Raw genomic sequence first — 11972 nt, forward strand, 5'->3', positions numbered from 1 at the left:
CCTGGGAGAAGAGAGGTCTTAGTTACACAAGGGGGTATAAATTCATGGGTTACATTTATGTCAGGTGGTTTGGCGACTTTGTGACTTGTCTCATGGGTGCATGATTGGTGACGGCTTCAAGTCCTTTCCTTTCTACCTACCCCAGTCCGCTATTTATCGTGTTTCGGATTACATGACTCGTTTGGCTTCATATCGCCTTGGTTTCTTTGTAAGGATGGGTGTGGTTACTACGTGTCATGTCCGAAACACTTATTCCCCTTTCCTTTTCGACTGAAGATCGAGTGGCGACTTGCCAACTGCCTGGCTGGTGATATTTTGTGGTTATGCTGAGCCGCGGAAAATGTGAGACATAGGATCTAACTCTGCTGCCAACGTCATCAGAGAACCAGCATCAGTGGTTTAGTGGTAAAATCCATCGTTGCCATCGATGGGCCCCGTGTTCGATTCACGGCTGATGCATAATAACTTCTCTTTTGCATTTTTTGCATTCCTTCTCCACACACTCCGTCACTTTTCTTCTGGCTACTTTTAGTTTTCATTTCAGGCTGTTATGCTTTCTTTCTTGATACCTGCGTCAATTTTCTTCTTCATCTTTGGAATAACTGCAAGATAACCAACCCAATCAAACAATGCCTCAGATACAATGAACACCATGGCGGTAAAATCTGGCATTTTCCTACATGGGTACTCTTCCGTGAATGCCCTCGATAGTACTAGAAATATCCCTCACTACCAGTAAACACCCCTCCAACATCTTCAGGTACTCACTCTCCCCCTCTCAGTTATGCAACACCCAAAAACAACCCATACACCAAACCACCCCTTCCCTCAAACCAAAACCTACCCCTCCCCCCCCCAATCCACTCCATATCTGCTTCCTGCCTCCCTCCACCCCCGCCTTAAGAAACATAAGCAAAACTACTCCCCCTACAAAGCAACCAAAACTCCCTCACAACTTGATTCGTCTGCCTCGCCCCCCTCAGCCCAACCACCTTTTTCAAAAACGCCGCCCTCTCAGCCATGCTAACCCTCTCCGCCGCCGCACTTGGAAAACCGCCGCCGTTCCCCCCCTCATCCGTCCTCGTCAGCGCTCCCTCCAGCCAAGCTTGCGCCTGAACCTGCTGAGTAACCAGCTTCTTGAGCGGTTCACTGAGTTTATCCAGCTCTGATCTGGCAGCATTCCCGCCAATATTGTTGATTAACGTTTGCGCCAACAACGGGCCAAAGTAAGACATTGCGTTGGAGACGTGGGAGGCGAGGTCTGGGGAGGGGGGTTTGAGGGTTATAAAGTTGCTCTATGAAAAAAAAAAAAAGGTTAGTGTGATTTGGGAGCAAAGGGAGGTGGGGGGTTAACATACCCAAAAGTCAGCTGCGGCAGTTTTGGGAAGGGGTTCCTTCCCGTTGAGGACTTTGAGCGTGAACATGAAGAAGAACTCGAGCATCTGCCCCGGTTGGACTTGGAAGAGGACTTCGGGGTATTTGGACAGGACTCTGTCGATGAGGCAGATGCCGTTTTGGGAGATTTCCGTGTCTGCTTCTGGTTCTGGGGCTGTGTCAGCTAGGTGTGATGAGATAGTGAGAAAAGGGGGTGTGGAGGGTTACCTGGGAGCTTCTGAAGCAAGGCAATGACCCATGGCACCAGGCGGACGAGCTGACTCGGCACAATCGCCTTTGGCCCTCTGTATAGCGACCCCACAAAGGAGCAAGCGGTGCTGAGAAGCGTTCCCATCCGAGGCGTCTCAAACGACTGTTGAACAAAGTAATTGGTGACGATGTCAGCAGGGAAGACAAATGGGCCTGGTTCCGTCTCTGAGAACCCAGCACGCAGGATGTTGCAGATAATCTCTACAATCTCTCCCGTAGTGCTGAAAACTTGCTGAACGCCTATGAGAAGGCTGACAATGTCGGCCTGTAGCGCAGCAAGCTTCTCGCTTGTTCTGGCAGCCTGCGATTCGTCTTCCAAATCCACAGGAGACTCCTTGACATCTTGCATGCCTTTCGACATGCTGGCAATGCACCTCATTGACCGAAGTGCAATGTGGAGGGAGATGCCCTCCACAAGTGGAAAAGATGAGGGAATAGGGGGATCAAGACCCCTTAGGACATTTGGATTTGTCAGGTCCACCAAGCCAGGCTGTGATCTGAGCTGGACGGCGAACTCAAAGTCCTTCTTGAAGATCGTGTAAAGCTCCTCGAATTTCTGCAGCTTCTCATTTTCGTCCGTGATGGACTGGATGATGGAGGCAACGGCAAGCACGATCCTCTCCTCGGCTAGAGCATCAAGCACCTGTCTTCCACGGATGTTCTGGTAGTGTCTGATGAATGTGCCGGCCTCGCCAGTCAAAATGGTACGGCACGAAGAGCAAAGGGTAGAGATCGACCGTGCCGAAGGGCCACCGAGAACAGAGTCCCCCACAGCAGCGAAGAGAAGATTCAGGGCATTCGGCAGGTAGTCTGCATGGCGCTCAAAGTACTCGCAGTACCTCTCGATCAACGACAGCCCCGTCTGGCGGAGGCGCAGTGGTACGGCGGCTTGGCCCTGACCAAGAAGGTGAAAGAATTGAGAAGCAAAGACCTTGCTCAGCTCGGCATCATACTTGCTGTCCTCAGAGATACAATCGGAGAGAGCACCAAGACAGAACGCCGTGGCCTCAAGCTCGGCCCACGACTGTGAGGCGAGCGCTTGAAGGAAGAGGTTGGCGAAGAAAGAAATGAGATCCAGACCTTCGAGGGTGAAAACTGACTGAAGCATATCTGCAACATCCTTTCTGGCGTCACAGAATGCAGCACGCTCAGCAGAGTCCCATTCAGCAAAGATTTCTGCTGAGGGCCACTGGATCTTGCGCCAGCTGTTTGTCACCACCGCCTTAAGGTGCCGTTCAGCATATGGTTTCCAGACAGGTGACTGATCCCCGTCCGAGAAGGTGCAGTCGATCATTGTTTCAATGAAGGTTGACCAGAACTCGAGGGCGGGCACGAAGATGGCGTCATCTCCGACCAAGTACCCGTCAGTGGCAAGAAGCCCACTTAAGCTTTCCAGGAATCTCTGAGACCGCTCGTCTGTACCCTCCAGCAAGGCTTGCACCTGGGCATCGCCATAGGCTAGCATCAGTAGTCCAAAGGAAATTCCATCCTCACGGTGGTTCCCGTGGAGAATTTGCTGATAGTGGTTCACAGCCCACTGGCTTTCAAAGAAAGAAGAAAGCGCGTCATAGTGCGCTTTGGTGAAGAAACCCGAGTAGTTCTGCAGCACATCACTGAAGAGCTCGGCGGTAGCTTGAAAAAGATGTTCGTTGGTGAAGCATTGCAATGCTGGATCAACCAGTTGTCGGAGTGGTGTCACCAACAGGTCTACATCGGACGACGCTCGTTGGGCGTAAAGGATCCAAGCCTAGGTCTAGTGTTGGCTCCTTCATCTGTCAAGAACATGATGCCGTCGAGGTGACTTACCTGGAAGCATGCCAGTGTTTCCTCCTGAGTCTTGAGCCCGACCTCGTCAATAGGTGGAGCAAAGCCGCGGGCGAGGAGACAAGTGGCGTCCTGGCCGTTTTTGGCGAGTCTTTGGTGGACATCTGCACTGTACTATCGTAAGTCATCATCACATTTCGTAGATCGAAGGAACTTACTATTTGATCGAGTTCATGTCGGTCTTGCCGACTTCCTCCACCAACGACGTGACAAACCAAATAGCCACCTTGAGCTTCTGGCTATCCAGATTACCCACGAGGATATCTGTCGACAAGGCATCATCTAGATTCTCCACGGGCACGCCTCTGCCGAGATCCAGGCAATAGATAAAATGACGAACGCAGGCGGGCCACACGTGGGAGAAAAGTACAAAGTAGGTAATGAGCGCCGAACACAGCTTCTTGGTAACGAAGGGAGCCGCCCCGTCGCTCAGCGACTGGATGGTCCAGCTGACGATGTTCTCAAGAAGAAGCTTGGCATCGTCTTCATTCAGACCAGCGCTACATACATGGTTAGTGTTCAGGTCTTGATGGTGGCGAGGAGGGCCGCACTGGAGCTATGTACCTATCTCGGTTGAGTTTGACAATCAGGGTTAGCGCGGCGTAAAACCTGATGTTGTCTTCTGGGTGAGCAATGAGACTCTCGGCAAGCTGCCACCCTTCCGGTGACCTCTGAAGTCGCTGAAGAACCTCTTGTATTCTGGAGATGGTTTCAGGGGGGTTTGGCTGATAGAGCGCTCGGATCAACTGTGGGTTTGGTGTTAACACATGATTTCTTTTTCGTTTGCGAGCAGCCACACAGCTGGCGGCAAAAGACATCACTTACTCCTTCCACCTCGGCGAGGCTTGTTGGTAATGGTAACGGATCCATAGCCGTGTTGGATAAGTTTGGCTTAAAGTTGGTTTCTGATGTTGCAGTTGTGTGTCGTCTGGTCTGAAAAAGATGAAGTGCTGTTAGAGGTCGGGTGTCAAGAGAAGTGGTTCTGATTGGTTGACCTTTTTTCCTAGCAGACAAGCTCGGTCCTTCCCTTGTTAGTGAGCCTTGCTGATGTTATGGATAGTTTATTTGTTCTGTGTGGCAGAATGGACACCTAAAATCAGGAGAACTGTCTTTGGGAAATTCTTTTTGCTTACCTATTGTATGGGCTGAATGTTATTCGGTCGTGGCTGCCTTGTTGGACATTTCAGTGATGCTAGGCAACTCTTACTCTCTAGTGGGGTTCCCCTTATCGGGTTTGATATCAGCAATACGTCTCTATTGAAGAGTGCTTGTATATTCAACAGGGTTGCTAGTTTGCTCATTCCCTTCAGCTGGAGATCGGGAACACACCTCAAGTTCCGACCACACTCTTATCAGCTGTCGTTGCCGCACCCCATATACACCACTCACAAGTGTCACCCTCAGGTTCCCGTGCGGGTGAGACCATGCATCATGTGGTTAACCGTACGGCAAGCCAGTTGACGGTACTGGTGGAGGCCAGTCCTTTCAACAGAATGCCACGTGAGGTCTCCCAGAGCTCCCAATCTATCGCAATGGTTACCTTCAGGAGCATCAGAAACTTGCCGCGAAATGCCGTCTTCATTTACATGGGAGATGCTGCCCGGGTTCCCCCTTCCCAATACGGCGGCGGGGCCAGCGCCTTGCAGAGGGGCGGGCAGCATAGGGTGGGGCTCGATGCACTGAATGCGGGCAACCTCACCCACCCAAGGACCCCTCATCAGCTAGCACTTAACTTGGGAATCTGAGAAGCCCACGACAACGCAACTCAACCAACCAACCATCTTCAAGAAGCCAGTCTTTGAGAACAATTCAAGGCTTGCTCCGGTTGTGAGACGCTTCTTCTCTTGTTTCGTTATACCCTTCCGTCCCCTGCATTCCGGCCCTTTCTTCGGTGCCGGCCTACACGTTGTGAGTGGTGTGTTTGGTCCGACCAACCCACCTCGCCAATAGATATATAGAGACTACCTGCCTCCTCATGCGCCATATATGGGCCTTTCCTAGCTTAACAGCACTCTCTCTGTTCCAAGCTTCTGCTGCATCCGCTGTACCTAGAGCTCGCCAAGCTATCAACGCCAGCTCCCCCCTCGCCCTGTTCCGTACTAAGAGACGATTCCGCACCCAAGCCCAACTCCTGAGCAACAGTGCTACTAAGACGACACTTGTTGAAGAGATGGTGACTGTTGATACCACGAGCCGGCTGGCCGCCCTGCGGTCCTTGATGAAGGAGCGCAACCTTCATGTCTATGGTAGGTTATACAACCATCTCTCACGCCGCCCTTATCCATCCACCAACGTCATGAGATGCCTTTCGTCTTATCTCCTCCAACAGCCGCAGCTAACACCTGGTTCTTCCAGTTGTACCATCCGAAGATAGCCATGCCTCCGAGTATATCGCCGACTGCGATGCCCGCCGCACATTCATCTCTGGCTTCTCCGGGTCAGCAGGAACCGCCATCGTGACCCTGGACAAAGCAGCTCTCGCCACAGACGGCCGATACTTCAACCAAGCTTCCAAGCAGCTGGATTCCAACTGGTATTTGCTCAAGACTGGTATGCAGGATGTACCAACCTGGCAGGAATGGGCGACGCAAGAAGCAGAGGGTGGTAAGCTGATTGGTGTCGACCCTCAGCTGATTTCCAGCGCCATTGCCGAGAAGCTCGATGAGGATATCAAAAACGCCGGTGGTGGTGGTCTTGTTGGGATCAAGGAAAACCTGGTAGACCTTGTCTGGGGCTCTGAGCAACCACCTCGCCCCAGCAACAGTGTATTCCTCTTGGGCCAGCAATACGCTGGAAAGGACACGGCAGCGAAGCTTGCCGATCTCCGCAAGGAGTTGGATAAGAAGAAGGCGGCTGGTTTTGTTCTTTCCATGCTTGACGAGATCGCTTGGCTCTTCAACCTCCGCGGCAGCGATATCGCTTACAACCCGGTCTTCTTTTCGTACGCGATTGTGACGCAGGCCTCCGCTACACTTTACATTGACGAAGCGAAATTGACCGACGAGTGCAGGACCTATCTTGAACGAAACAAGGTTACCATTAAGCCCTATGGTGCTCTGTTTGAGGACAGCGAGGAGCTTGCTCGCCGAGCAGAGGCCGATTCCAAGGACGCCAAGCCCAGGAAGTATCTCATTTCGAGTAAGGGGTCATGGGCTCTGAAGCTGGCATTGGGAGGTAACAAGTTTGTCGATGAAGTCCGGAGTCCAGTGGGTGATGCCAAGGCTGTCAAGAATGATGTTGAATTGAATGGCATGAGAAACTGCCACATTCGTGACGGCGCTGCTCTGACAGAGTTCTTTGCCTGGTTGGAAGACCAACTTGTGAACCAGAAGGCTCAGCTGGATGAGGTGGATGCGGCCGACAAGCTGGAGCAGATCAGATCAAAGCACAAGGACTTTGTTGGACTTTCCTTTGATACTATTTCCTCGACAGGGGCGAAGTGAGTACTTCTTTTTGTGAGAGACGGGATGCGGTGGTTGCTGACGAGGTATTAGTGCTGCTGTAATTCACTACAAGCCAGAGAAGGGTGCCTGCAAGATCATTGATCCCGACGCCATCTACCTCTGCGATTCCGGGGCTCAGTACCTGGACGGCACCACAGACACCACCAGAACCCTTCATTTTGGAACGCCAACCGCCAAGGAAAAGAAGGCTTACACCTTGGTTCTCAAGGGCAACATCGCCTTGGATTCGGTAGTCTTCCCCAAGGGAACTAGTGGTTTCGCCATCGATGTCATGGCCCGTCAATTTCTTTGGGTGAGTCTAAGGATGTGTGGATGCAAAGTGGTACCCGCTGACAGATGATTAGAAATATGGCCTCGACTATCGCCATGGTACAGGCCACGGTGTAGGCTCGTTCCTAAACGTGCACGAGGGGCCCATCGGCATCGGTACAAGGAAACAGTATATCGACGTTGCCCTGGCCGCTGGCAATGTGCTCTCGATCGAACCAGGCTACTACGAAGATGAAGCATTCGGTATCCGCATTGAAAACCTCGCCATTGTGAAGGAGGTCAAGACGGAGCATTCGTTTGGCGACAAGCCATACCTCGGATTCGAGCATGTCACCATGGTTCCGTACGCCCGCAATCTCATTGATGAGACCATTCTCACACCGGATGAAAAGGATTGGCTAAACCGGGCCAACAAGAAGATTCTCGAGAAGACGCTTGGATACTTTGAGAACGATCCTCTGACAAAGGCCTGGTTGTTGCGGGAGACGCAGCCTTTTTGATTGCCTTGTTGTCACGGTGGGGAAGAATTTTGATTTTTTTTTTCTGGTCGGGATTGTCTAGAACGTATACCCCTAACGGACTTTTTCAGAATTAAAAGGACATGAAGGCCGACATGGCAAAGGCAATGGCAAAGGAGAGCTTGAAGGCAGTGTGTTGGTTGAGGGCCGCTAGGATGCGGGAACCCTGGAAACGCTCACGCAGGCGGAGGTACTTGACCAGGTCGAGTCCGGAGCGAGAAGCGACCTGGTGGAGGGTGTTAGCAAGAATGATGAAAGTGTGCGAGGCACGGAGACGTGTCTACATCACGATGAAGTATTATCACTAATTTTCTTGGTGATGAGAAATAACAATAAAATAAGTATTAGTCGCCTTACTTACTTGGATGGTGAGCATGCCTATTCCTGCCAGGAGGACGAGGGTTTTGGAGAAGACGGAGACTAGGAGGCCGACGGCGAAGCCTGTGATGGGGTGCGTGTTAGGATGGTTGTATATGACGATGTAAGAGGAGGGATTCAAAATCATACCTGAGAGACTACCGCCAGAAAGCTGTTTGATGATTTCTGGGTCTAGCCGGTCTTTTCTCTCGGGACGGGTGGTTGAGAAGGATTTGTTAGACGAGGGGATGGCATCCATGCGCATTGGTCTTTGGTTGTGGATTGCGAGGAGGGAGGTTGTGAGACCGAGGCTGAGGGCTGGGCGGAGGGTGCGGTTGAGGAGGAGACGGGTGGCCATTTTGGTTGTTGAGGGAGCTACTGTAGATGGTGAGAGTTTGATGAGAGTGGTGAGCATTATGATCTGGATCGGACATAAAAGGGGTGAGTGAGGGTAGGTAATGGACATACAAGTGGTGAGCTGTGGTTGGTTGGTGAGTGAGGTGAAGCTGGGGTTGCGGTGTGTGCATAGGGGAGCCGTGACGTAATTGGTGGTCGTTGAGGGGCAGGGAGCTTGGACCAACGCGGGGGGAGGAGGCGAGTGCCAAGAGGGGTGTGGGGAACGCGTTCTTTGGCTTTTTGTTGTCTGTGCAAAGACGCGTTTCGTGGTTTTAACCTTTTGGGACGAAGAGAAGGTCGCAACTTTCTTCCCAGGGTTGATACCGGATAGCAAAACTATCTTGATCGCGCAATCGGAATTCTACACACACAGGACGAATTATCATCAACATCGGATAACAGACAAATAATCGCCGCGCAATAACACCACCCACCAAAGCAGAAAAAGTTCACGATGCCTCGCCCCAAGCGCGATCGCGCAACAACGCGCACCCGCCCAATGGCCACGGCTGCGACGGGAAATTCCTCCTCGCCACCGCCTATTCCTGTGTTGCCCAAGCCCGCGCAGGCCGAGCGAGCTGGGACTGAACTCCCAAGCGACATCTACGACGTGAGCGACGCCGAAAAAGAGCGGCGGAAACTCCGCGCCTCAGCCAAAAAGACCACCGCCGCCGAACAACAGCACACCCTCGAGCTTGAAACAGACCAAGTCCGCGCGTTGGACAGCTCGAGAAAACAGCGCGATGATGCCTTAGCCAGGTTGCGGGATGTGACCTCTGCGTCTAAGGACGGGTCAGAGTTGGATGTGACACTGGGGAGTCTGGATGATGATAGTAGTTTGGGGCTGGGGGATGAGTCGACTGAGGTTGAGGGGGTGTCAAGGGCGACGGATACTTCGACTTTTAACATTGCGGGGTTTAAGAGGAGGCCGAGGCAGAGTAGTGTTCAGGGCAGGGGGGAGAGCGGGTTGATTAGGCCGAGTAGCAGGGGCCAGGGGACGCCGAGTATTAGTACGACCATTAGCTTTGGGAGGTTCAAGAGAAGGCAGAGGGAGCCGAGTATACTTGGGACGGGGAGGAAGGAGAGGAGGGTCAGGAGTGTTTCGCGGGGGAGCCAGGCGGGGAGGAATAGAGAGGTGCTTGGGAGGGAGGATGAGGGAGAGGTTTCGCCTGTTGATGGGGGGAAGAGGAGGAGTACGAGGGGACGGTCGAGGGAGGTGGAGAGTGTGGATGGGTCGCCGGTTGCGGCTGGGTCGAGAAAGAGGAAGAGTTTGGAGAGCCATGAGGATGGGAGGGAGAAGAGGTTGGTGATGGAGGGGGGCGATATGGAGATGGGGAGTGGAGATGAGCCGGATTTGGACTTTGATATTGATGCTGAGTTGGAACCGAGAGTTGAGTCGCCTGCGAGGGAACAGCAAGATGGGGATGTTCACCAGTCTATCGAACTTGACGAGCAACCGCCGATTTCCTCGCCTCTGTCTACGCCACCCCGGGAGCTTTCTGCCCCACCACAGTTGAGCGAGGACAATGATCCGGATATGGCCCTTCCATTGTCGAGCAGCCCAGCCTCTGAGGCTGGTAGCCCGGTCGCATGGCCTTCACTGGATGCGCTCGCGCAGAGAAAATACAACACGCGAACTGTGCCATCCAAGACCCCAGAGCTGGAAGACGACGGCATGGGATCGAGTATCTCCTCCCCTCCCTCCCTCACACACTCGCCAAACTACCGTGCGAAATCCAAACCCGCAGTCGTCAAGAAAAAGGCTCCACCACCACCCAAGAGCTCAGCCGATCTCGCGTCTCTCCTTCCCCGAAGAAAGACCTCGAGCAAGAACAAGAACCGCAAGGGCTCCCACAGTGCCGATCCGTTCGATATCGACGACGGGGAAGCCTCAGAGGAGGAGGAAGCTCCGCCGCCCACGAGGAGGGCAGCCAAGAAACCCCTTTCCAAGACTCCGTCAAAAGCCAATAAGGGCAAGCAAAAAGAGTCTGCTGTGGCTGCTGATCCCAAGGGGAAGAAGAAGCGCGTTACCAGGACCTATGGCTCCAAGGCTCACGAACAGGAGAAGGAGAATGATGGTGATGTTGACGGTGACCGAGAAGGCGATAGTATCGTTGTCGGTAGCGGCAGCAATGAGCCAGAGGACGAGGAAGAGGGGGAGCTCCCAGATGCGGAGACGACGGTGATGCTGAGGGAGAGATTGGGTGAGGAGCTGCAGAAGGCGGTGAAGAAGTTTAAGGAGGTGGACCAGTGGGAGCTGTCGTTTGAGGAGGTGGAGGGGAGCAGTAGTCCGATGAGGGATGCTCGTTGATTTTTCTTCATTTAAACGAGTGGTTGGAATGGGAAAGGCAAAACTGTTGGGTTTGTGCTGGGATGAAATGAGATGGGACGATTTGATACCTTTGTTTTTGCACTACATAGCTGGATGAACACGGGATGGGGGGGCGGGAATAGCGGTTGCTTGACTACAACTCGGGTACTTATGGGGGTTTATTAGTCGTTAATATCACTACTTTGCCTCGACGACCGCATGAGCTTGGAGTTTTTCTTCGGGGATTACATACCAGATTAGCTGCACATAGCTGGATACACAAATTATACACATCACCCAACTTGCTACTTCTCAAGTGAGCAAGATATGTGCCAGGCAAATATTCATTCATAAATCATTTCTCAATTGGCATCTTTCCCCCCTTCCATCACCTGCCTTCCTGTGTCTGCCCCGTCTCCGCCTCGAGACAAACACTCTCAACCTCATGCTCCACCACGGGGAGCAAATGCGCAATCTGGTTTGCATCCCTGAACGCAATGGTGATTTGATCAGGCATCAGACCCTCCATGTATAATTTCTATCTTCCGTCAGCAAAACCCCCTTGTCATTCCCACCAGATCAGCAAACTCACCTTCTTCACTTCCCCAAACACCCCCTCCCGAGCCGTATACTCCCTGACAACCCTCTCCTCCCCAAAATCAACATAAACCCTCGTATCCCTCACCCTAACTAAAACATTATCCAACCTCAGAAAAAACCTGCAGAGCACCAACATCCTCTGCTCCATCACCCTGACTTTAACAGTCAAGACGCTGACCCCGTTATCATCCAGCTCGCTCTCGTAGAGCACAACCTCATCGGCGAACAATATCGGGTCTCGTCTCTGTAACAGCTCGACTGGTATCCTCGCATTGTCATCCCTTTGCAACTTTTGTCCACCCAAACCGGGGGTTTCGGTTCCGCGGTAGGAGGTGGTGTAACTCCAATCGAAGGGCTTGACCACCTCTTTGATTCCAGCAGAGGTTTTCTCTCGTGTGGCTGACCAGGCGGTGGCGTAGTGGACTTTGAGGAGGCCGGTGGAGCCGGTTTTGTCTACTAGGTCCAGGGCTGGTTCGGGGGTGAAGGTGAGGGTGTAGGCGGTGGGGGTGTGGTGGAGGGTGAGGTGGTTGTCGCCGAAGATCATTTCAGGGATGGGGATGCCGAGGCGGGACTGGAGGAGGTCGATGG

The 11972-nt window shown here is 52.7% G+C and overlaps 5 protein-coding genes and 1 non-coding gene across 6 annotated transcripts; 3 read left to right on the forward strand and 3 right to left on the reverse strand.

Annotated features, from left to right (window-relative positions):
• Nucleotides 1–388: 388 nt before the first annotated feature.
• On the forward strand, nt 389–459 carry QC761_0108410. The gene has a single exon. It is a non-coding gene; the product is annotated as a tRNA-Gly (tRNA).
• A 434-nt stretch (nt 460–893) lies between these two features.
• On the reverse strand, nt 894–4989 carry PDR6 (member of the karyopherin-beta). Its single transcript, XM_062882395.1, has 9 exons — nt 4602–4989; nt 4464–4490; nt 4294–4401; nt 4033–4214; nt 3627–3968; nt 3451–3577; nt 1603–3391; nt 1359–1549; nt 894–1295 (listed from the first exon to the last, which is right to left on the reverse strand). Exons 3-9 carry the CDS (start codon nt 4336–4338, stop codon nt 900–902), a joined length of 3072 nt encoding a protein of 1023 aa, XP_062728433.1. The 5' UTR covers nt 4339–4401; nt 4464–4490; nt 4602–4989; the 3' UTR covers nt 894–899.
• QC761_708470 (uncharacterized protein) lies at nt 4185–7988 on the forward strand. The gene is made up of 4 exons (XM_062882396.1): nt 4185–5714; nt 5824–6907; nt 6963–7224; nt 7277–7988. The coding sequence occupies exons 1-4, from the start codon at nt 5444–5446 to the stop codon at nt 7700–7702; spliced, it is 2043 nt and encodes a 680-aa protein (XP_062728434.1). The 5' UTR covers nt 4185–5443; the 3' UTR covers nt 7703–7988.
• QC761_708475 (uncharacterized protein) lies at nt 7763–8548 on the reverse strand. Its single transcript, XM_062882397.1, has 3 exons — nt 8228–8548; nt 8078–8161; nt 7763–7946 (listed from the first exon to the last, which is right to left on the reverse strand). Exons 1-3 carry the CDS (start codon nt 8541–8543, stop codon nt 7897–7899), a joined length of 450 nt encoding a protein of 149 aa, XP_062728435.1. The 5' UTR covers nt 8544–8548; the 3' UTR covers nt 7763–7896.
• Nucleotides 8549–8927: 379 nt separating this feature from the next.
• QC761_708480 (uncharacterized protein) lies at nt 8928–10784 on the forward strand (the record flags this gene model as incomplete). The annotated part of the gene is made up of 1 exon (XM_062882398.1): nt 8928–10784. One exon carries the CDS (start codon nt 8928–8930, stop codon nt 10782–10784), a length of 1857 nt encoding a protein of 618 aa, XP_062728436.1.
• Nucleotides 10785–11172: 388 nt separating this feature from the next.
• Nucleotides 11173–11928, reverse strand: TIP41 (Tap42 interacting protein; the record flags this gene model as incomplete). Its single annotated transcript, XM_062882399.1, has 2 exons — nt 11173–11322; nt 11377–11928. The coding sequence occupies 2 exons, from the start codon at nt 11926–11928 to the stop codon at nt 11173–11175; spliced, it is 702 nt and encodes a 233-aa protein (XP_062728437.1).
• Nucleotides 11929–11972: the final 44 nt, after the last annotated feature.

The sequence above is a fragment of the Podospora bellae-mahoneyi genome, chromosome 7 (assembly GCF_035222275.1).
Source record: "Podospora bellae-mahoneyi strain CBS 112042 chromosome 7, whole genome shotgun sequence".
NCBI classification, from domain to species: domain Eukaryota; kingdom Fungi; phylum Ascomycota; class Sordariomycetes; order Sordariales; family Podosporaceae; genus Podospora; species Podospora bellae-mahoneyi.